The sequence below is a fragment of the Pristiophorus japonicus genome, chromosome 6 (assembly GCF_044704955.1).
Source record: "Pristiophorus japonicus isolate sPriJap1 chromosome 6, sPriJap1.hap1, whole genome shotgun sequence".
NCBI lineage: Eukaryota > Metazoa > Chordata > Chondrichthyes > Pristiophoridae > Pristiophorus > Pristiophorus japonicus.
The window spans coordinates 256,656,097-256,680,562 of NC_091982.1; the positions used below are offsets into that span (position 1 = coordinate 256,656,097).

The window sequence follows — 24,466 nt, forward strand, 5'->3', positions numbered from 1 at the left end:
AGAGCTCCTTAAAATTCCTCCACTGTTCCTCAATTGTGCCACCGTTTAGTCTGTGTTTCCAGTCTACTTTAGTCAACTCTGCCCTCATCCCACTGTAGTCCCCTTTGTTTAAGCATAGTACGCTTGTTTGAGACACTACTTCCTCACCCTCAATCTGTATTACAAATTCAACCATACTGTTATCACTCATTCCGAGAGGATCTTTTACTAGGAGATCGTTTATTATTCCTGTCTCATTACACAGGACCAGATCTAAGATAGCTTGCTCCCTTGTAGGTTCTGTAACATACTGTTCTAAGAAACAATCCCATATGCATTCTATAAATTCCTCCTCAAGGCTACCCCGTGCGATTTGATTTGACCAATCGATATGTAGGTTAAAATCCCCCATGATTACTGCTGTTCCTTTTTCACATGCCTCTATTATTCCCTTGATTATTGTCCGCCCCACCGTGAAGTTATTATCTGGGGGCCTATAAACTATGCCCACCAGTGACTTTTTCCCCTTACTATCTCTAATTTCCACCCACAATGATTCAACATTTTGTTCATTAGAGCCAATATCATCTCTCACAACTGCCCTGATATCATCCTTTATTAACAGAGCTACCCCACCTCCTTTCTCTTCTTGTCTATCCTTCCGAATTGTCAGATACCCCTGTATGTTTAATTCCCAGTCTTGGCCACCCTGCAACCACGTTTCTGTAATGGCCACCAAATCATACCCATTTGTAATGATTTGTGCCGTCAACTCATTTACTTTATTTCGAATGCTGCGTGCGTTTTGGTAGAGTGTTTTAATACTAGTTTTTAAACCATGATTTTTAGTTTTGGCCCCTCCTGCAGACCCTTTATATTCATACATATTGTCCCTTCCTATCACTTTGTGGTTTACACTTACCCCAGTGCTACTCTGCTCTGCTGCCTCCTGCCTTTTGCATTCTTTCTTGGGGTCCTGTTCATCTGAGCTCTCACCCACTCAAACTAGCTCAGAGCCCTCTCCTGGGTTCCGAATACTCCTCACATTGAGGCACCGAGCTTTCAGGCTTGCCTTTTTATTACACTTTGACCCTTTAGAATTTTGCTGTACATTGGCCCTTTTTGTTTTTTGCCTTGGGTTTCTCTGCCCTCCACTTTTACTCATCTCCTTTCTGTCTTTTGCTTCTGTCTCCATTTTGTTTCCCTCTGTCTCCCTGCATTGGTTCCCATCCCCCTGCCATATTAGTTTAACTTCTCCCCAACAGCACTAGCAAATACTCCCTCTAGAACATTGGTTCCGGTCCTGCACAGGTGCAGACCGTCCGGTTTGTACTGGTCCCACCTACCCCAGAACCAGTTCCAATGCCCAGGAATTTGAATCCCTCCCTGCTGCACCACTGCTCAAGCCACGTATTCATCTGCGCTATCCTGCGATTCCTACTCTGACTAGCACGTGGCACTGGTAGCAATCCCGAGATTACTACTTTTGACGTCCTACTTTTTAATTTAGCTCCCAGCTGCTTAAATTTGTCTGATGTTGTTCCTGTCTTTAATCTTAATTTTATTACTGGCTAGTGTCCGGAGTTGAAAAGTTAATGTGGAGAACAAAGCTGAGATCCTATTCACAACACCACCAGCTGGACAATCCACTGATAATGGTGACAGCCAGGGCAAAGCACACCGATAGTAATGTAAGCGTTTTGGGGAAAAGGAGAGCAGTTATCTCCACTGCCCTCTGATGCATCTCCAAGTAGCTGGCTACATAATGGAATGACCAGCAATTCTCCAAACTGACTTCTGCGGCAGGGGTGTACTTAATGTGAGATCTCTGCAAAGGGGAAAAAAAGGGTAAGTGAAAAGAATCTTACCTGGAAACCCGTTCTTCCACGTTCACCTGTAAAACCAGGATTTCCCTTCAGGCCTGGTAATCCTGCTCTGCCTATAGTGGAAACAAAAGTTGGTATATACCAAAGGCAAGGACCCTATAAAAGCTATTTAAATTCTCAAACCTTGTTATCCTTAGAAATTATGAAGACAGTAAATACTAATTAGAAGATATTCTGGGACATTTACGACATGTGGAAGCCTGGATTCAAAATTGGCTATGTGACAGGAAACGGAGAGTAGTGGTGAATGGTTGTTTTTTGGACTGGAGGAAGGTATACAGTGGTGTTCCCCAGGACCACTGCTTTTCTTGATATATATTAATGACTTGGACTTGGGTGTAAAGGGCACAATTTCAAAATTTGCGGGCGATTCAGCTCATTCCTATATGCCGAAAGTTTTGCCGGCAATTATGGGCGATAATCGGGCGGTAGTTTCCATTTATCATCAAATATGGGCGATAAACTGAATCTCGGCGATTATATGGGTGCTAAATGGGCAGTAACTGGGTGGATATATACTGAAAAGCTAGCCCTTAGAAACAGGAGGGATCAGCTAAAAAGGAAAGAGATACTGAGAAATGAATTATTTTGCAGTCCCATAATTTTTATATCACAATACATTGTGTTACTGGGTTTCATTCTCTATGTAGCTCAAAGATAATATATAAAATAACAATCTACTATGTAGGTATAAGGTATGTACATATATAAATATCAGCAATAGTTTACCAGGTATTCCAGGACTGCCAGATGGACCAGGGAAACCAGGCACTGAAATTCCATTTACACATGTTACACATGTATCACCTTTATCACCTGTAATAACAGAAATATAGTATATGAATTAAGGCAACATTTTGTTAAGTTCCACAGCAGATATACACTGTAGTAATGATGGATATAATATTTAGCCAACAAATGTAACCATTCATAACACATGAGTGATAAACAGCTACTGTATCCCGCTTAGGATATTGGACCTTCTCCTGGATAAGTATCATTTCCAATAGGGCCCTGACTTACGTTTTGTGAATAGCACAGTCCATTTTTTTGTTTAAGGCAGGTTTGAATTTAAATTTCAGGTGCTTTTTATTTTACAAATTTTGGCAAATTTTACAAATCCTGCAGCAGCCACCAAAGGGCCATGCAGAGTGCCCAGCAGCCCCCACTTCAATGGAAGGAGAGAGGCATTGTAATGCTAGACGGAGCATCCGTGCAGTGCTGACCTTAGTGCCGCACTGCTGCCCTGGGAGTGCCCCTCAAAGGATGCGGAGTGCCGGAGACAGTGCTTCGCTCCCTTTGAGGGACGGAAGGCCCAATTCCTCGAGGGTGGGGCTTCTGGGCTGGGCGATAAACGTCCCGGCCCCGGATGGTTACCGCCCCCAATCGGGGTGAGTGACAATTTCGCCCCCTAGGTGTTCTGAGGCTTTGGAATTTATATCGAGAGCTGGAGGTGGTTGTGTAGTTCCAGAGTGTCCTACAAACTCTCTGTCTCTCTTACTCTGTCTCTGTGTCTTTCTCTCTGTCTCTCTCTCTGTGTCTCTGACTCTCTGTGTCTCTCTCTCTCTGTGTCTCTCTCTCTCTGTGTCTCTCTCTCTCTGTGTCTCTCTCTCTGTGTCTGTCTCTCTCTGTGTCTCTCTCTCTCTGTGTCTATCTCTCTGTGTCTGTCTCTCTCTCTGTCTCTGTCTCTCTCTCTGTCTGTCTGTCTCTCTGTCTCTCTCTCTGTGTCTCTCTCTCTCTGTGTCTCTCTCTCTCTGTGTCTCTCTCTCTGTGTCTCTCTCTCTGTGTCTGTCTCTCTGTGTCTGTCTCTCTGTGTCTGTCTCTGTCTCTCTCTCTGTCTGTCTGTCTCTCTGTCTCTCTCTCTCTGTCTCTGTCTCTCTCTCTGTGTGTCTCTCTCGCTCTGTCTCCGTCTCTCTCGCTCTGTCTCTGTCTCTCTCGCTCTGTCTCTCTATGTTGATGCAGAACATGACCAGCAGTGGGAAATACTTAAAATGGTGATCAATGGAGTCCAGGAAAAATATATTCTGCTAAACAAACATGAATAAACGAGACAATAATTAAACGCCATGGATGAATAAAGACATATGGTCAAAAATGAAACAAAAGAAAAAGGCATACACTAAGGCCCCTATTTTCCACTTGCTGGATTTTTGGCGCCTGCGCAAGTTAATGTACGATTTTTTTGTGTATGTTCACGCCAGAAAAAACAAAATCGGAACTTTCGCCAAACAGATATTTGAATTTGGTGCCACGCTCTCCCAAGTTGTCTGGGGGGAGGGGGGGAGCGGCAGAGCTTCAAGTCTGCGCTAAAAACTCTCTGGGCATGCGCGAAAAAAGAAACTTCCTGGTCTGGATCAGACATATTTAAAGACCCCTTTGTGATCGGATCATCTTTCTGCAATTCAGTTTTGAGCATTAAAGCCTGCAAAACATGGCTGAGAGGGAAGTTTGAAGAGGAATTCGAAAGACAAGAAGAAGGAAGGGCCGTTCGATTTCTCCCACACGAAGTGGTATACTTGGTAGACATCATTGAGAGGAAATGGGATCCGCTGGCCCCAGGGGGAAAATCAAAAAAAAGTAAAGCCTGCTGTAATGGCTCAACTTTGGCTGATATTGCTGTAGAGTACAATGCACGAGTCATCACCCCCAGGATCTGTGGCCAGCTGAAAAAGAAGTGGCAGGACCTAGGACAATTAGTTAAAGTAAGTATGCACTGCAATTACATTTGTAAATGTGTGTGTGTGTGTGTGTGTGTGTGTGTGTGAAAACCACACAAAAGGACCCTCTCTTAAAAAGTTATATTTTCATCTTTGCAGTTGAAGAATGCAAAGATCAGAAACCACAAAAATCGCACTGGTGCTGGTCCGCCAAGTAAGCTGCAATTGAGCCAGCTGGAACGGAGGATCCCTGATCTGATTAAAGCTCACCGGAGAAGATCCACCACCAATGTGGACGCTGGGCCCAGGTCAAAGAGATGGGGTAAGCCCTGCAATTTGCAATGTGCGTTGGCTAAACACTGCGTGGGTTAGCTAGGCCTTAATGGATGTTTTCGATCAGCTCAGTTTCGGTTTATGCAATGTGCTATCACAGTGGTCTTTGAAAAGACCCTGCCCCTGTGTTGTTTGAGCTGCGTACTTATGTCTCCCTGCCCACACCCACCCCCCGCCCCCCCCCCCGCCCCCTCCCCTGCTGCTAACCAAACATCTCTGCTCCGTTATGTTTTACAGCAGCTGCGCGTCAGGAAGAGGCAGAAGATGATCCAGAAGGGAAGGACAAGCAGAACTAGCAGCAGAAGTAGCACCCGAAGGGCATCCAGAAGAGAGTCCAGAATTGTTTCCTGATTTTGAGCATGAAGATCCCCCCCACTGATCAGATGGTGATATTGGACCTGCAGTTGGTGGAGCCCATGGATCAGGATCTGGGTCCCAGTGTGGTCCAGCAATGCACACCTGTGAGAGGGATGCCCAAGAGGGACGAGGAGCAAGGCACAGGTGGGAGACAGCGAAGGAGGGTGGAAAGGATAGCTGAACCACAAGCGCAGGTCGACATGGTACATCTCATTGGGATGAGTGGGGAGAGTATGCAGCTAACCAGGTCGCTGCTGGGCACCATGGGCGAGGCAAGGATAGAAATTGCGGGACTGTCAGGAGAAGTAGCAACACTGTCTGGAGGAATAGGACCATCACTGGCGGGGCAGATTAGGGAGGGAATGGTGGATGCACTTGATGCACTGTCGGGACAGCTGATGGGGAAATTGTCTGACATATATGACGGAAATTTGCAGGTAGTTGCTGCAATAAGGGAACACACCCAGGCTGCCATTCAACAACACCAATTGGCGGCATCAACTGCTGTCACTCAAATCATCCGCAGCCTTGGGAAAGATTGGAGGCCGTGTACTGCGCACGCACGAGATTTGGAAATGTATTTTTTTGTAGTTTTTTTGGAATGATGATCTCACTTTTCCCGCGATTGGGGCTGAGGGATCAGCTGCGCATGCGCATAAAATCTCGTGAGCGACTTGCCCCGACAGTCAGAGAGGGAAGTCATTGAGAGAGAGAGAGAGGGAAGAGAATCATCAGCCATCCACCTTGAAAACCTATCATGAGTGGTAGAAAAGTTGCCAGGAAGTCCAATGCAGGGAGGCGCAGAGCTCCCTGGTTTACTGATGATGAACTGGAGGCACTTGTCTCTGAGGTGGAGCGCCGTTACAGAGAGCTCACCCAGGATGGTCGTGGCAAGCCAGCCCCGCCCCAATATAGAAGCATTTGGCGGGAGATTGGGGAGACCCTGGTCCGCAGTGGGCACCATGGTTCAGGATGGAGACCAGTGCAGGAAGAGATGGGACAATGTGGTAGCGTCAGCAAGAGTAAATAAACATCTTATTGATGCACTCCTGTACTACTGAAAAAGTATATGTAGCCGTAATGTGTGTGTGTGTGTGTGTGTGTGTGTGTGTGTTGCATCTGCAAATGGTTAAAGCTTGCAACTTTTATTTCTGCAGAGGAAAAGAACAGCCAACGCCTCAAAGCAGTGTAGCACGGGAGGGGGCCCACTAGATGTCATCGAAGTGACTGACATAGAGGAGCGTGCCTTGGCGTTGGTGGGTGACCACACCCCGTTCCACCACACATGGTGATGCCGATCCCATGCTGCAGCATGGGTAAGTTGATCATAATCTCCGGTCTGTGTTATGCTCATGTCATGCAAGGTCATATAATGTGATGTAAAACGCATTTTAATGTACTGTGTGTCGGCCATTTAGGGTGTGGTGATGTAGCAATGGTTGTCCCCGGCTGCTAAACACTGAAATGTTGTCTTGTACTTGCAGATGGTGAATTGGATAGCATCGACTTAGGTAACCCATCCACCTCTGGGACGCAAAGGACACGTGCAACACCAACACCATCCATCTCGACCTCACCACAGCAGCTGCTTCCAACCCCGCCAAGCCCCCATCGGCACCGCATCCACCTCCGCAACCCACAGAGACGAAGACCAGGAGGAAGAGCAGGGATAAGGCCCAGTGTTTGTCCCACTTGAGCTCGAGGAGGTGGAAGAGGAGGACTCCACCCTCTGGACGTGCGTGCCGCCTGTGCGCCCAACATCGGTATCGGGGTCCGAGTTTTTGGGCTTCGACTCGGAGGAAGCGGAACCACGCGTTTGTGAAGCGCTGCGCCCGTGTCGTTAAAGCCACCAAGCCGCATCCACCCAGGCTGATGCAGCAAGGAGATGATGATACAAGACGGGCGGAGGCGTTGCAGGAAATGGTTCAGCTGTCGAGGACGAGCGTTGCCCTAGGTCGAGAGCTCCTCCGGGCCATGGCTGGGATAATTGCCAACATCGCCTTGTTTGCAGAGCGGCATTCCAACAGTGTGTCGCTGCTCACCACCGCGGTGTACCGTCGAGTCTGTCGATGCCATGCGGCAATCGACGATCTCGGGATATGGCACGGCATGCCAGCCAGGCCGACGGAACCAGAGGGTCGGGAGATGCCAGTGTCTCCCAGCTCAGTGCCGCCATTCTCTCCCCGATGAACACGACAGCAGCGCTCTCGCTGCACTGCTGCACCACAAGGTACTGACGCGGTGAGGGGCAGGGGTGTGGGTCGGAGTGGGGATGGGCAACCCATCAAGAGGACAAAGGGGCTCACTTGGAAGGGGGGGGGGCGGGGAAAGAGAGGTGGTGGGAGCGGCTAGAGGGTTGGGTGTTGGTAATGTTTGTATATATTGTTCGTGTTATTGTTGTTAGTGTTTAAGATGTTGCCTTTTGATGCTAAATGTCCTGTTTTTGGAAATAGGGTAAAATATTTTGCTTGACACTTTTGAATCTGTTGCTACTTTTGAATGTTGTACAAATCAATACAGATTTTTTTTAAACCACTCTTGGTCAGTGTCTAACTTTTAGATAATGAGGGGTATGTGTTGAGAAACATACAAATGTCCTATAAATGTAGTGCAGTGTGCTAAAATTATCAAAATCCCTGCCAGCTCCTTATAAATCGTGCTGCTAAGCCACTGTTGAGGTCTCAGCAGCTTAATAAGAACATAAGAACATAAGAATTAGGAACAGGAGTAGGCCATCTAGCCCCTCGAGCCTGCTCCGCCATTCAACAAGATCATGGCTGATTTGGCCGTGGACTCAGCTCCACTTACCCGCCCGCTCCCCGTAACCCTTAATTCCCTTATTGGTTAAAAATTTATCTATCTGTGATTTGAATACATTCAATGAGCTAGCCTCAACTGCTTCCTTGGGCAGAGAATTCCACAGATTCACAACCCTCTGGGAGAAGAAATTCCTTCTCAACTCAGTTTTAAATTGGCTCCCCTGTACTTTGAGGCTGTGCCCCCTAGTTCTAGTTTCCCTGACCAGTGGAAACAACCTCTCTGCCTCTATCTTGTCTATCCCTTTCATTATTTTAAATGTTTCTATAAGATCACCCCTCATCCTTCTGAACTCCAACGAGTAAAGACCCAGTCTACTCAATCTATCATCATAAGGTAACCCCCTCATCTCCGGAATCAGCCTAGTGAATCGTCTCTGTACCCCCTCCAAAGCTAGTATATCCTTCCTTAAGTAAGGTGAACAAAACTGCACGCAGTACTCCAGGTGCGGCCTCACCAATACCCTGTACAGTTGCAGCAGGACCTCCCTGCTTTTGTACTCCATCCCTCTCGCAATGAAGGCCAACATTCCATTCGCCTTCCTGATTACCTGCTGCACCTGCAAACTAACTTTTTGGGATTCATGCACAAGGACCCCCAGGTCCCTCTGCACCGCAGCATGTTGTAATTTCTCCCCATTCAAATAATATTCCCTTTTACTGTTTTTTTTCCCAAGGTGGATGACCTCACACTTTCCGACATTGTACTCCATCTGCCAAGCTTTTGAGAAAATATTCCCGTTTCCAAGATGGAAATCTATACTGAAGCAGAAGGTGCACAATTTCAATGCACACAATAAAAATGAAATGGAAGAGGAGGAGGAGTACGGTCCCCTTTCAAGACCTGGAAATGTAATTTTCAAGTTGATCCTGCTGCAGATCAACTGCAAACTGGGCGGCAAGCTGTGTTCTTGTTGTGTATTAATGCTTGGGGATCACCAGACACCAGAGGGCGCCGCGGTCGGAGGTCATCGGGCTGTACGCATGTGGCACGTGCGCTTGGTCACCTGTATATAAGCTGGGTGTCTTTGTCACGCTGGCACTCTTGGGCTGGAATAAAGATGGATCAGGTTGCACCTGAGTGAGTTTACAGTAACCAGACTCTTGAGTCATTACAATTTAGCGACGAGGTAATTTAAGAACCTTCGCATGCACAATGGGCACTGTTGGAATCCTGGAGAGATTCGTGGAGGGCGAGGATTGGGTGGATTTTGTCGACCGCCTGGATCAGTATTTTGTGGCCAACGGCATGGAGGCAGAGGCCTATGCAGTTAAGCGCAGGGCAGTTCTCCTCACCGTCTGTGGTCCGAAAATTTACGGCCTCAAAAAGAATCTTCTCTCGCCTGTATGTCTGGCAGAAAAAGGATACGAGGAATTGTGTACGTTGGTGGGTAACCATCTGAAGCCAAAAGAGGGGATCATCATATCACGCTACCGTTTCTACACGCGTGTTCGTGCTGAGGGCCAGGTCATGTTGCTGACCTGCGACGTCTTGCTGAGTTGTGTAAGTTCGGGAACATGCTGGAAGACATGCTGCGTGATGTTTTTGTGACAGGCGTCAGCCACGATGCGATCCTCAGGAAGCTGTTGGCTGCAGAGACGCTGGATTTGAAAAAGACCATCGCGACTTCCCAGACCTGCATGACGACGGATGATAATTTGAGGCAGATATCATCGTCGACGAGTCGGAGTTCCACGGCAAGTACTGTAGACAAGATGGCGTCGTCTTCGGGCAGAGCTGCTTACGCAAAACTCGTGTCCGTGGCAAACATTTTTAAACTGGCACACATGGTCGGCGCCTGCGTACAAATGCTGGCGAAAGTTGGAAACAAGGGATTTCATGCCAAAAAACGGCGCACACCAAAAAGACGGCGCTCAATCGTGGCTAAGGCCCCAAATTTCCCCAGCCGCTTAGAGCGGCGTATCTCGATGTGGTGCGCCCACTTCCTGGAGGAAAAAAAGCGCCAAAAATCTACCTCTTAATTTGGCCGCTCCCTCGTCGTCCGGATCCATCGGCGTCACGCAGCAGAGTGTGGGGGGGGCGGGGCTTGGGCCCAGCGTGTCGTGCAGTGCCGGCAGGGGCACACGTGACCGTTTGAGTGTGCGCGTATGCACACTGGGCGGTTCAGTCTGCGCGCATGCGTTGTGTAACAGGAAGCTTGGCAATCGGCCAATTAAAGGGAGAGCGTCCTCAGAATAAGTGGCTATGGAGCATATATAAAGGTGAGGTCTGATTATTGATTTGTGTGTGGCTGAGGGAGTGGAAAGGAGTGCTGGATAGGTGTAAGAGAGGTGTAAGTGTGATCTTTGAACATTACCTGCGTTTGAGTCCAATAGATGAATGGCGCAAGAGCATGCAAGAAGAACCAAGAATTTCCTCCATGAGGAAGTGGAGAAATTATTCATGGTTATTGAGGAGAAATGGCTGGGGCTGGATATCAGCAAGAGTGATCCGTCAAAGGTCTCCCCCAAGGAAATGAGGAAAAGATGGAACCTCGTTGCTGAAGAATTCTCCGCTGGGGTCAACACCGCAAGATCTGGAAGCCAGTGCAAGAAGAAATGGCAGGACATTGGTCAAGTAGTGAGTGTAAGTAATATCTTCATCTTGAAATTGAATTGCAGTGGAAAATGTGACCATCTGTATGTGTCCCACCCATCAGAAGCGCACCATGTCTGACAATTTATATTTTCATCTGCAGAAGAAATTGGCCCACAACAAGAGGGAGAGAACTAGAACAGGAGGAGGTCCGCCAAATCTGCACCAACTGACACCCCTGGAACAGAGGGTTGCTGCCTTGTTGACTCGCACCGGCAGAAAAAGAATAAGCTCTGCACAAGCTAGACCCACACGCGAGGATGAGGGTGAGTCATTAAAATGCATAGTGGCCCTTCAAATCAACCTGCTGACTGGCCTGCTACGCGTGAGACTACTCATGCCACCCATCCTCCCCTCTCCAGTGCTGCAAATCATTTGACTGTTGTGTTGTTTTTTGCAGGAGAAGACAACACTCCTCAAGATCCTGAGGATCCAGATGCGTGCGCTCCAGACCAAGGCGGGTGTGGGGAGGAGGGATCCATGGAAATGTGTGCTCAGGAGAATGTTGACTGCGATATCGATCGGACATATCACAGGGCATCACACAGCCAGAACCCTCCATTAGCTCCTCGGCAACCTTCCATGGGTTCACACCTTCCAGGGTCGCTGGTCCGAGGCGGTCGGGAAATGCATGTTGGGACACCCAGTGCCCCACCGTCCCAGCCTGCGCCTCACACTGGAGGGGTGCCACTAGGCAGACCCACAGCGAGGGTAAGGAGAAGCCAACCAGTCTCTCCTGAGAGGCAGCCCTCAGCAGAGGTTAATCAGGTTGTGTCATTGGGTGAGGAGACCAATGCCCTCACAAGATCACTCGTGGCGGCCGTCAGTGGGGTGCGTGATGAGGTCGCCACACTATTGGGTGAAATCTCTGTGCTAAGACGGGAAGTCAGGGCGGGCATTTCAGAGAGTGTGCAGACGATTGCAGATGCCATGAGGGAGCTGGCTTCTGCAATAAGGGCACAAAAACCGGAGACTCAAATGTCACTCCCACTTCACTCCACGCACCAGCCACCGGTCGGACCCAAGCAAGGCCCCCAATATCCCCCCCCCCCACCATCACCGGCCCCATAAGGAAGTGCACTTCCCCCGAGATGTGGGTGAGGGATGGGTGCAGACTTTCTTTCCTGCTGTGGCTATTGTTGTTGTTGTTTGCATCGTTGAAGTGCACTGTAAAATTCACAATAAAAGATATTTTGCATCAAAGCTGAATCATCCTCTATTAGGACCACGCAACATTTAGGGTCAACTGTAAAAAGTAAAAATCCCTCACCCCTACAGTCATGAGTGCCCTAGCCCTAGTGCGAGGGCGAGCCGGTGTGTTCGACAGTCGGCAAGGTAGGACTGCTCTACTTCTTGTAGCTGATTTATCTTTCATTTATTTGTGGTGATGTTGTGCAGCTGTTGTGCTGATGTTGTTGCAATGTTGTGCTGATGTTGTGAAGGTCTTTAGAGCTTTAGAATCCTCCAACTCACCCCCCCCCCCCCCCCCCACCCCCTGATTTCTTAAATGTAGGTAAGGTTTTTCTGTGCCTACAAAAGTGGCCACATACACTGGCCTAAGTTAGTTTGGAGTAACTTTCAGCTGGCCAAATTTGCTTCCATGGCCAAGACAGGCATAAGTGGCTGGTCACATCCCCTTTTGGAGAAACAAAACTAAACTTAAAAAAAAAGCTAACTAACTGACTTACACTGGAGAAAGTTAAATGGGGAAATTTGCGATTTTTAAGTTACTCCAAAAAAAGCTACTTGCTCCAAAGAAAGCGGGGCAGCTCCTGGGGAAATTTGAGCCCTAATAGGGACCTAAGATCATAGACCACAAAGAAGAGGCTGACAAAAGGGAATACGAAGAGGTCAGGAAAGAAGTAAAAAAATGGCAAAGAGGAATTACGAAATTAAAATATCAAAGATTATAAAAAGAAATGGTAAAGTATTCTACAGACATATAAATAACAAAAAGAAAAGCCAGACTAGGGATAGGCCCAATAAGGGCTGCACAAGCTAAACTCACAGGTAATGACAAGAAATGAGAGCAATATTGAACAATTACTTTGCCTGAGTTTTGCCACAGAATCATAGAATGTAGAAATTTACGGTACAAAAGGAAACCATTTGATCCATTGTGTTTGTGCCGGCTGAAAAAAACTATTCAGCCTCATCCCACTTTCCAGCTCGTGATCCATAGCCTTGTCTTTACATCACTTCAAGTGCGTACCCATGTATTTTTTAAATGTGGCAAAGGTTTCTGCCTCTACCACCCTTTCAGGCAGTGAGTTCCAGACCCCCCCACACTCTGGGTGAAAAAAGTTCCTCTTCCCTCTAATCCTTCTACCAATTACTTTAAATCTATGCCCCCTGGTTATTGACCTATCTGCAAAGGGAAATTGTTCCCTCCTATTCACTCTATCCTGGCCTCTCATAATTTTATACACCTCAATCAAGTCTCCCCTCGGCCTCCTCTGTTCCAAAGAAAACAACCACAGCCTAACCAATCTTTCCTCATAACTAAAATTCTCCAGTCCGGGCAACATCCTCGTAAATCTCCTCTATAGCATCACTAGTGCAATCACATCTTTCCTGTAATATGGTGACCGGAACTATACACAGTACTCTAGCTGTAGCCTAACTAATGATTTATACAGTTCAAGCATAACCTCCCTGCTCTTGCATTCTATGCCTCGGCTAATTAAGGAAAGAATACCACCTGCCTTCTTAACCACCTTATCTACCTGTCCTGCTACCTTCAGGGATCTATGGACATGCAATCCAAGGTCCCTCTATTCCTCTACATTTCTCAGTATCCTACCATTTATTGTCTATTCCCTGCCTTGTTAGCACGGGCCAGCCCACACTGCTATATGTGTGCGTACTAGGTCTGTGCAGCAGAGCTGGCCTTCAGTCGTCTTGGTTAATCCTTGCCACTAAGACCAAGACCTAGCTCTGTCAAGCCCGTGTGGTGGCTGGTGTGCAACGGCCACCCCACGTTAAAAAAAATCCACGCGCAGGCATCTTCCACCCTTCAAGATTTTGTTCGGGTCCTGGAATTTTAGATCCTTCATTGAAACACCTGTGAACTTTTAGATGTGGAAGCAAGTCATCCTTGATTTGAGGGACTACCTATAATGATGATGAGCCCTCCCCAAATGCATTATCTCACACATCTCTGGATTGAATTCCATTTGATAATTTTCTGCCCAACTGACCAGTCTATTGATATCTGACTGCAGTCTAACTTTCATACTCATTATCAACCACACGGCCAATTTTTGTATCATCTGAAAACCTCTTAATCATGCCCCCTATATTGAAGTCTAAATGATTGATGTATACCACAAAAATCAAGAGATCTAGTACTGAGCCCTGTGGAACCCCACTGGAAACAGCCTTCCAGTCACAAAAACACCCTTCGACCATTACCCTTTGCTTCCTGCCACTAAACCAATTTGCCTTGGATCCCACTCGCCACTTTGCCTTGGATCCCATGTGCTTTTACTTTTCTGACCAGTCTGCCGTGTGGGATCTTGTCAAAATCCTTGCAGATCACATCAAATGTTCAACCCTCATCAACCCTCCTTGTTACCTCCTCAAAAAATGTCATCAAGTTAATCAGACACGACCGTCCTGTAACAAATCCATGTTTACTGTCCTTGATTAATCAGTGCCTTTGCAAGTGATGATTAATACATCTTTCAGAATTCTTTCCAACAATTTTCCCATCACTGAGGTTAGGCTGGCTGGCCTGTAATTACTCAGTCTATCCCTTTCTCCCTTTTTAAACACTGGTACGTTAGTAGTCTTCCAGTCCTCCGGCACTGTAGCCAGAAAAGATTACAAATGATGGTCAGAGCCTCCGCATCCTGCGTAGCTGGGAGGTGAAATAAACTCTAGTCGTCGGTATGAGCCACTGGAAAAGCCATATTGCCACATGAACAATTCTTGAATTGAGCTGCTGGTATCAATTGAGGATTATGATGAATTGACCAGAGCGAGACAATGCAGGATAACATTGGGTAAAGGGGAGATGTATGGGTCAAGGGGAGATGTGTGGTTTCCAAACAACAATTTACAGAGTGACCCAACAAGGAGGTTGATGACACACGAGAGGGTTTCAAATGAAAGCAGTGAGATTTGACACTAGTTTGTCCTTTGCCTTGCACTCCATCCTTCTCCACGGTTTTCTTTTCTATAAACAGCACTAAGTCTAAATGAAAGCACAGATGTTCCCTAGCTTACCTTTGTATCCACCTGGACCATGCAAGCCAACAAATCCCCATGGTCCGTGCGGGCCCGCAGGTCCTGGTTGACCACTAATACGGATTTGCTCACCTGAAAAAGTTAATGCAGAATGTTTCAAAATTGCATCTCCATCGGGAAGGAAATGAATTTTCTATCAAAGCATTTTATTTTTGCTCAATTCTCCTGTTCTTCAGGCCTCCCCACACCAAATATCTCAGCCTGATTGTTGACCCTCCTGCCAGAGTTAATGTGGGAGTGTGCCAGCAGTGCCGTGGGTATGCATGTCCAAGATCAGCAACATACCAAATGAGGCATCATGAGTGTGAAACCACATCCCAGGGATTCCTTCATGAGGAACTAGTTGACATAGAAACATAGAAACATAGAAAATAGGTGCAAGAGTAGGCCATTCGGCCCTTCTAGCCTGCACCGCCATTCAATGAGTTCATGGCTGAACATGACATTCCCATCGAGGAAGACCGACCAATACTTCGGTCACTTTTACTGCAGTAACTTGGAGAACTGGAGCAACTGAAGCACGGTGTGTTCGAGCTCCAGCACACTGCAGCAGATCACCACATGTAAACAACCTTTCAGCACATTAACACATCTCCATTGTGGTAAACTGTTTCGCAATTAACAACACACTGTATGATGGAGCACTGCAAACTTGCTCAACACAACATGAAAATATTGTACCTGGCGGACCCAGAGAGCCGGGTGGGCCCAGGAGTCCTGGAAAGCCTGGAGGACCTGGAGGACCATCAGAAATCTGCCCAGGGTCACCTTTATCGCCCTTAGGACCTTGCTGTCCAGGATATCCAGGTTGACCTTGGGGTCCACGTCTGGAGCTTCCTAAAGAAAATGGTTTAACAAATTATGAACAAATGGCATGCACATTAATGTATGTCATTAACATATTTTTCTTGCTCGTTAACCTGGCATAGTGCTGCCTGCTGAAGCCATTGTCTTTTGCAAAGAAGAGTATGAATGCGTGCGATGTAATTCCGCAAAGAAGCAACGGCTGTTCAGCAATGTGTAGATTACACATTCTAGTAAGGTCATATGTAAAATATCTTGCTAACTGAAGACAGTGAAGCAGGATAGGTGGTTTTGTGCAGTCAGTACTATCTCTGCCTAAATATAGTTAGTGAACAATCTTGTTCAGCTGCGAGTAAACATGTCTGCTATTTCTAGCCTGTCGTAATCGTTCAGAAATATTCCAATAATTTTTCTTCTCTGCTCCACTTGCAGAAAGGCACTGGCCCAATTTGGATAACAATACTCTTGCATGAAATTATTCAAACAAATATGCTCGATACCCCAAATCTGAATGGATAGATATTTTTTAATAATATCATTGCTACATAATTCTAAATATAACAGTATAAAAGGATAAAATAGAAGCAAAAAAAATGCTGGAAATACTCAGCGGGTCAGGCAGCATTTGTGGAGAGAGAAATAAGAGTTAATGTTTCAGGTCGATGACCTTTCATTAGAATTGTAAAAAGTTAGAGATGTAACAGATTTTAAGCAGGTGCAGAGGCAGGGAAAGAAGGGACTGGAGCAAAGAACAAAAGGGAAGATCGGTGATAGGGTGCAAGGCAGGAAAGATTAAATGACAAAGGGATGATAGTACAAAGCAAAAGGAGACGGTAATGGGACAAGTAAAGAAACAAAAGATGAGTCAAGAAGAGGTATAAAAGGGATAGCAGGAACATCAATAGCTGCTGTGTGAAAAAATAGGGGCAGAGGTTTTGGTCTGAAATTGTTGAACTGGATGTTGAGTCCAGAAGGCTGTAAAGTGCCTAAATGAAAGATGAGGTGCTGTTCCTCGAGCTTGCGTTGAGCTTCATTGGAACAATGTAGGAGGCCGAGGACGGAGAGGTCAGAGTGGGAATGGAACGGGGAATTAAAGTGACAGGCGACCGGAAGCTCGGGGTCATTCTTACGGACTGAATGGAGGTGTTCTGCAAAGTGGTCACCCAATCTGTGTTTAGTCTCCCCAACGGAGAGGAAACCACATCGTGAGCAGCGAATACAGTATACTAAATTGCAAGACATACAAGTAAATTGCTGTAGCTCTTGGAAGGATTGTTTGGGGCCCTGGACAGCGGGAAGGGAGGAGGTAACAGGGCAGGTGTTGCATCTCCTGCGCTTGCCCGGAAAGGTGCGGTGGGAAGGGGAGGGACTGTTGAGGGTGTTTGAGGAGTGGACCAGGGTGTCTCGAAGGGGATGGTCCCTTCGGAATGCTGAAAAGGGAGGAGAAGGGAAGATGTGTTTGGTCCTTCGAGCCTCCTCTGCCATTCAATAAGATCATGGCTGAACTTCTATATCAACTCCACTATCCTGCCCTATCCCCATATTCCTGGATCTCTGTCTTGAATATACTCATTGACTGAGCATCCATAACCCACTGGGGCAGGGAATTCCAAAGATTCACCACCCTCTGAGTGAAGAGATTTCTCCTCATCTCAGTCCTAAATGACCGACCCCTTATCCTGAGACTATGACCCCTGGTTCTAGACTCTCCAGGCAGGGGGTAAACAACCTCTCAGCATCTATCCTGTCAAGCCCTCTAAGAATTTTATACCTTTCAATGAAATGTCTCATTCTTCTAAACTCCAGAGAAGCAGTTAAATTGTCTTTTAACCAGGATAATATATGAAAAGAACAGTAATTCAGCTCTAGAGAATGCATTACTTGTGTGTAATGGCTCAATAAAAATACAGAGAGAAAAATGCCTGTGCATATAGTAAGAATTCCAGTAGAAACACAAAAGAGATCACTGGGATGGGAGGATAACCTTTTGTTTCGCTGAACTAGTGAAAAGCACATCATCTGTGTTCTTTAAGTCGCCTCTTTATCTTACTGCTTTTAAGAAAATTAAAGTTTCAAGCCATCATTTGTGCACATTAAGCACAGCATGTTATAAGTAATTAAATCGTCAAAACCTTTATCCTTTTTAATGTAACAGATGCTGAGGACATAAAACAATTCTAAAATATACAAAATATAGCGCAGGTCTCAGTAAGGAGAAATAAAATAAATTGAGAAAAAATATTGCAATAGAACACCAGACTTCAGATCCTATTGCGCTTAGAATTTTGGGCGTAGATTTATGTCCATTCAGAGCTTGCGTAAATGCAGGCAGTGTGTTCGCTGGACTTTTACATGGGGGTGGAGCTATGTTAATGAGCTACATTGAGTTTCGGTGGATGTTACAGGAGTGACACAAATGATCGAGGAAATTTGTGCATAGTAAGCTTCCGGAGTAAAACCAGCGTAAGTCACTTACGCGTGAATTTCCTTGGAAAAATCTCTGATGTTATGCCATAGTTATGCTGAAACTTTCTGTAAAATTCCAGGCTTCACATCTCCAATAGAAATTACTGAATAAATGTTGACCAACAAAATTTTATTTAGTAATATTTAACCCTTAGTAACTTGGTCAAGCAGGGTTATATAAAGATGCAATGGTCACTCCATATTCTTTAAGTCAAGGACAATGCATGTCTTTTACCTTTACATTCCATAAAAACATTACTATATGTGCCTTCAGCAAGAGGGTATTGTTGTTGTTTATGCACATTATACTAACTGAAATTAAAGAGTTTGGTCTAGTGTTTATAGGATTGAGTATTCATCTTTGCAATGGAGCAAAATACGTGGTCTTACCTGGATTTCCTGGTAAGCCTAGCCGACCGACAGAACCTGTAGAGTTAGAAATAAATGAGTAATTTCATTTATTAGCATACAAATTAAGGTTGTCTTGAGTAAACTGAAATAAGGTGACTGCCTTGAATTACTGAAAATCATCTTTTTTTCCCACTTAATGAATATAAAACACTTGACAATATATTAGTAGCAGAAGTAATTATTCTGTCACCTAAGCTTTGAATTGTCTCTGATGCATTCAGTGCCAGCTTTGCACCCTTGCCCACTGAAATGTATGCACCTGTGAATATGCTCACAGGCTTGTAGAGCTTGTTGAGGGCTGCTCCTGCACACTCTCCACCTTGCCATCCTCGTCTGCCGTCCGGACACGCCACGGCGCACCATCTTGCCGTCCGGAGGAGGCGGGGGTCCCCGATGGAGGGCACTCTACGCGGGAGGCCTCCCACTATTTATCGGGGACTTGGCCTGGAGGGTGGTGCACGGAGCAGTCCCGTGCAATAAATTTTTTAAGTCGGTTCACGGGCTCCCAGGCCGCCTGCAATTTCTGCGGTCTGGAAGAGTCCGTGTTCCATGTTTTTATGGAATGTACGAGGTTGCAGCCCCTGTTTTATTATTTAAAGGGGCTGCTCCTCAATTTCTGGCTGAACTTCAGTCCCACACTCCTGATCTTTGGGCACCCTGTGCGGAGGGGAGCGGGTAGATCCGAGGGCCTCCTCATAGGACTGCTCCTGGGCATGGCCAAGGGTGCAATCAGCCGGTCCAGGCAGCGGGCGGTCGAGGGGGTCGTTCAGCCTGACTGCCTGCCTCTCTTCCGCGCCTACATCCGGGCCAGGGTGTCCCTAGAGATGGAGCACGCGGTGTCCACCGGTACGCTCGCGGCCTTCCGCGAGAGGTGGGCACCGGAGGGACTGGAGTGCATTATTACCCCCGGCAACCAAATTTTAATTTGATTTTATGTGTTTTAAAGTCTAATTTATTTTAAATGCCGGTTTTAGTATCCCCCTCCCCTTTTATAGGGGGCACTTGGAAAAAATTATGACTTTAGTGCCCAAAAAAACCCCAAAAAACCCCATAAAAATCACCATAAAAAAAAACAAAAAAAGGGCACGTGAAAAGTGTTTGGAGTGTCCCCCAGATCGGGGGGCACTTGATTTAATTTATTATGTTTTCCTCAAAAGAGTTGTAGAGCTGTTGAGGGCTGCTCCTGCACACTCTCAACTTTGCCATCCTCGCCTGCCGTCTGGACACGCCATGGCGCACCATCTTGCCATCCGGAGGAGGCGGGGGTCCCCGATGGAGGGCACTCTACGCAGGGGTCCTCCCACTATTCATCGGGGACTTGGCCTGGAGGGTGGTGCACGGAGCAGTCCCGTGCAACAAATTTTTAAGCCGGTTCACGGACTCCCAGGCCGCCTGCAATTTCTGCGGTCTGGAAGAGTCCGTGTTCCACGTTTTTATGGAGCGTGCGAGTTTGCAGCCCCTGTTCCATTATTTAAAGGGGCTGCTCCTCAATTTCTGGCTGCACTTCAGTCCCACACTCCTGATCTTTGGGCACCCTGTGCGGAGGGGAGCGGGTAGGTCCGAGGGCCTCCTCGTAGGACTGCTCCTGGGCACGGCCAAGGGTGCCATCAGCCGGTCCAGGCAGCGGGCGGTCGAGGGGGTCGTTCAGCCTGACTGCCTGCCTCTCTTCCGTGCTTACATCCGGGCCAGGGTGTCCTTGGAGCACGCGGTGTCCACTGGTACGCTCGCGGCCTGGCGTGGGAGGTGGGCGTCGGAGGGACTGGAGTGCATCGTCAACCCCGGCAACCAAATTTTAATTTGATTTTATATGTTTTAAAGTTTAATTTGTTTTAATTGCCGGGTTTTTAGTGTCCCCCTCTCCTTTTATAGGGGGCACTTGTATATATATCTGTGGTTTTACTGCCCAAAAAAACAACAAAAAACCCCACAAAAATCACAAAAAAAACAACAACAAAAAAAGGGCATGTAAAAAGTGTTTAGAGTGTCCCCCAGATCGGGTGGCACTTGACTTAAATGTTTAATTTTGTCCTATCAAAAAAGTTGTAGAGCTGTTGCCCCGATGAGGAAGCTGGAGGCCAAGGTCGCCGCTCGCCTAGGCCGCTGGACAGGACTGCTCCGAGCGCTGTCCTACAGGAATCGAGCGCTAGTCATAAACCAGCTGGTGGCCGCTATGCTGTGGTACCGGCTGGTCACTTTGACCCCTCCCCCTGCGTTTGTCATCAAGATACAGAAGAAGCTGGTGGACTTCTTCTGGAACAACAGGAAGCACTGGGTCTCTGCCGCGGTCTTGAGTCTCCCGCTTAGGGAGGGCGGTCAGTCGTTGGTGTGCGTCAGCGCCCAGCTCGCGACTTTCCGTCTTCAGACCCTGCAGAGATACCTTTACGTCGAGCCCCCTCCTAGGTGGCGTGCGCTGGTGACGTATTTCTTCCGCCAGCAGCACGGCCTCAACTACGACACGCAGCTCCTGTTTGTGAGCTTGGGGGGCGTCAGGACCGCCGTCCAGGGGCTGCCTGTCTTTTACAAGGAACTCACCAGGGTCTGGAACAAAGTCTGCACCAAGCGCAGCTCTCCACCGGCTGGAGTGGCGGCCGTCCTGCAGGAGCCGCTGCTCGGGAATCCGTACCTCCACGGCCGAGGTTTCATGTGGCGGTCGGACGAGAGGGCTGTGGCTGGTGAGGTGACCAGGGTCAGGGACCTGCTCGATGGCGGAGGAGCCGGCTGGATGGCGCCAGACTTGCTGGCACGGCGCCTAAATTTGGCCGACGTCCGCCGCGCGGCCAATGCCATCGAGTCGCTAAAAACAGCTCTGGGCCCTGACTCCGTTAGGTGTGGCGAGGAGGCTCAAGCACGTGGGGAGATCCCGTCCGAACTGACCCCCGTCCGGACGGAATTCCTCATCAGCGCCAAACCCCGGAACCTCCCTCGGGAGCCGGCGCCTCACAACTTGAGCTGCCTCGGGGAAATCCCCTCCGTGCCCTTCAGTTCCGCGCGGAGGGGTTTCCTGTACGGGCTGCTCCTGCACACTCTCAACTTTGCCATCCTCGCCTGCCGTCCGGACACGCCATGACGTACCATCTTGCCGTCCGGAGGAGGCGGGGGTCCCCGATGGAGTGCACTCTACGCGGGAGTCCTCCCACTATTTATCGGGGACTTGGCCTGGAGGGTAGTGCATGGAGCAGTCCCGTGCAACAAATTTTTAAGCCGGTTCACGGGCTCCCAGGCCGCCTGCAATATCTGCGGTCTGGAAGAGTCCGTGTTCCACGTTTTTACTCAATGTGCGAGGTTGCAGCCCCTGTTTCATTACTTAAAGGGGCTGCTCCTCAAATTCTGGTTGCACTTCAGTCCCACACTCCTGATCTTTGGGCACCCTGTGCAGAGGGGAGCGGGTAGGTCCAAGGGCCTCCTCGTAGGACTGCTCCTGGGCACGGCCAAGGGTGCCATCAGCCGGTCCAGGCAGCGGGCGGTCGAGGGGGTCGTTCAGCCCGACTGCCTGCCTCTCTTCCGCGCCTACATCCGGGCCAGGGTGTCCCTAGAGATGGAGCACGTGGTGTCCACCGGTACGCTCGCGGGAGGGACTGGAGTGCATCATCACCCCCAGCAACCAAATTTTAATTTGATTTTATATGTTTTAAAATTTAATTTGTTTTAATTGCCGGTTTTAATGTGTCCCCCCCCCTTTTAAATGGGGCACTTGTAAAAATTATGATTTTAGTGCCCAAAAAACCCCACAAAAACCCCCCAAAAATGGCCTTGAAAAATGTTTGGAGTGTCCCCCAGATTGGGGGGCACTTGATTTAATGTTTATTTATTGTTTACTCCAAAAGAGTTGTAGAGCTGTTGCACTGTGAGTGGCTTAGCCAGTCAGGTGATGTTCACAAGACTCAATAAAACCCCAGTCAGTTGGGTCTAGGTCATCCACGATGAGGTATGCAGTTGTGAACCTGAGGGATGCACTGGTAATGTGTAGTGTGATTGTGAAACCTGTATTAATAAACCAACTAGTTCTTAATAGCAATGTGTTGCTATGAATTCTTAAGCAAAGAACCCATGAAGCAAATACATGACACCCACCATTCCAGCCCTATCTTTGGGCACCATCACAGCCTCATCGTCAACCATGGATGCATCTTCATCCTTGGCCACAGCTACAGTGCCAGCCAGAGCTTCAGACACACTGCAAAGAACCTCAGTTGTTGCCTTGTGCTTACCGCAATATCCACCTACAAAGAGGTTGGTGGCTTGTTTATTGTCTTTCTCCTTCCCCAATCATTTTGCTCTAGGTTCCCCTTTCACCTAACCTACCTTTGTTTGGAAAGAAGCATCCTTCCAAGCCATAATTTCTACAATGGTCAATAAGGAGGCATCAGTTTGATTTTAGTCACCCGCTGACAACTCAACTTAGAGCATGAACATAGGAACAGGAGCAGGCCTCTCGATCCTGTTCCACAATCAATTAGATCATGGCTTATCTATATCTTAACTCCATCCACGCCTAGGTTCCATAACCCTTATTACCCTTGCCTAGCAAAATTCTATCACTCTCAGTTTTAACATTTTCAATCTGACCCCAGCCTCAGCAGCTTAGCTTGGGCGGGAGAATCACCAGCACAAGTCTGCATTCTACAGCATATCAGTAGAGCAATGAACTCCCCTAAAAAGAAGAATTTTGAAGCTTAATGAGATTCAGCAGTTCAGTTACAACACAAAGTGTATATTTAAAATCCGATTAATCAGCTTGGGTGATCTGCCTGTGAACTAACTCCAGACAGATTCAGCAGAACCGGAAACCTAGAAACTGGTGACAGCATGAGAAAGGATTTCACTGTCTTTGATGCATGTAACCTGACTTTACCACCAAGGAAGCAATAGTGTTAGAAAAAAAATGTAGAAAGATTTAATTTGGTGAGATTTGACCGAGACAAATTCAATGAGGAATAGCAGGGGTTAGACAAGTTGTACTGGTCAGATACAGACCAGGGGAAGTGGGGTCAGAGAAGGGTAAGGGTCAGTCACAGGCTATAGAAAGGAACAATAGGGGAGGATTAATGATCAGTTACAGACTAAAGAAAGCAATGTCAGATGTAATTTTTCTCAGATTCTGAAACAGGCCAAAGTAGTCCATTATTGACCTATCTATTGTGCACAGATGATAACCATGGGCCCAGAACTCCAAGCTATTGAAATAGAGCAAATCTACCAATCATCACCTGGCAATCCTGGTTGTCCTTTTGTTCCTTTTGGACCTGGATAGCCACGCTCTCCTTTTACACAGTCTCGGTCATCTGCTTCACCTTGCTGCCACAAACGTAAAAAGCAATGCTGGGTTATCAAAACAAGATTATGCAGCGGGGTCCGGTTGGATGCAATGACAGGATTTCCACTGGAGTTACACCAGCTCCCTGGGATAACTCCAGCAGACTGTAGCAAGAATTTGCACAGGGGAGCTACTCTGCTGGCCTCCCCCCCCACTGTCCTCCGCCACTTCCTGGATTTACTGCCTGAACTGACAGGAGATGTCAGCCTAACTACTGGCCGACGTATTTGAAGTGCATCTGAATGATGGGAGCATGCCATCTGACATATTTCCCAGGCTGTATCAATGGTGAGTGCCAGAGAGGCCTACGCATTTCGGTGGCATGTGGAGGGGGGAGGGGATTGGGCTTAAATTTTAAAGGGCCGGCAGAAAATTGAATTGATTGCTCTGGAAATGTAATTTTTTTCCATATTTGGTTGGCCTGCCCCACTGTTATACACTGTGGCAGGAACCAGGGGCCTCCCACAATGAGTTTCCTGCCCCGCCGAGGTGGGGGTCCATGACAGAGATGGCAATCCCACCGGGAGCCCACCTAAAAATTGCAAATGTCTCGGATCCTAGAAAATTGGGCAGCATCCGGGGTTGGCCACTGGTGC

At 47.5% G+C, this 24,466-nt stretch overlaps 1 protein-coding gene and 1 long non-coding RNA gene across 2 annotated transcripts in view; one reads left to right on the forward strand and one right to left on the reverse strand.

Annotated features, from left to right (window-relative positions):
• Nucleotides 1-7,458, forward strand: part of LOC139266056 (uncharacterized) — a 55,416-nt gene extending 47,958 nt beyond the window's left edge. The window contains exons 2-3 of the long non-coding RNA XR_011593677.1: nt 6,370-6,528; nt 6,697-7,458. This is a non-coding gene — a long non-coding RNA (uncharacterized lncRNA). The remainder of the gene's footprint in view (nt 1-6,369; nt 6,529-6,696) is intronic.
• Nucleotides 1-24,466, reverse strand: part of LOC139266054 (collagen alpha-5(IV) chain-like) — a 369,608-nt gene that overhangs the window by 105,416 nt on the left and 239,726 nt on the right. The window contains exons 19-24 of the mRNA XM_070883888.1: nt 23,764-23,851; nt 18,536-18,571; nt 15,557-15,712; nt 14,855-14,947; nt 2,595-2,681; nt 1,848-1,918 (exon numbers count right to left, since the gene is read on the reverse strand). Coding sequence (XP_070739989.1) covers nt 1,848-1,918; nt 2,595-2,681; nt 14,855-14,947; nt 15,557-15,712; nt 18,536-18,571; nt 23,764-23,851 — 531 coding nt within the window. The remainder of the gene's footprint in view (nt 1-1,847; nt 1,919-2,594; nt 2,682-14,854; nt 14,948-15,556; nt 15,713-18,535; nt 18,572-23,763; nt 23,852-24,466) is intronic.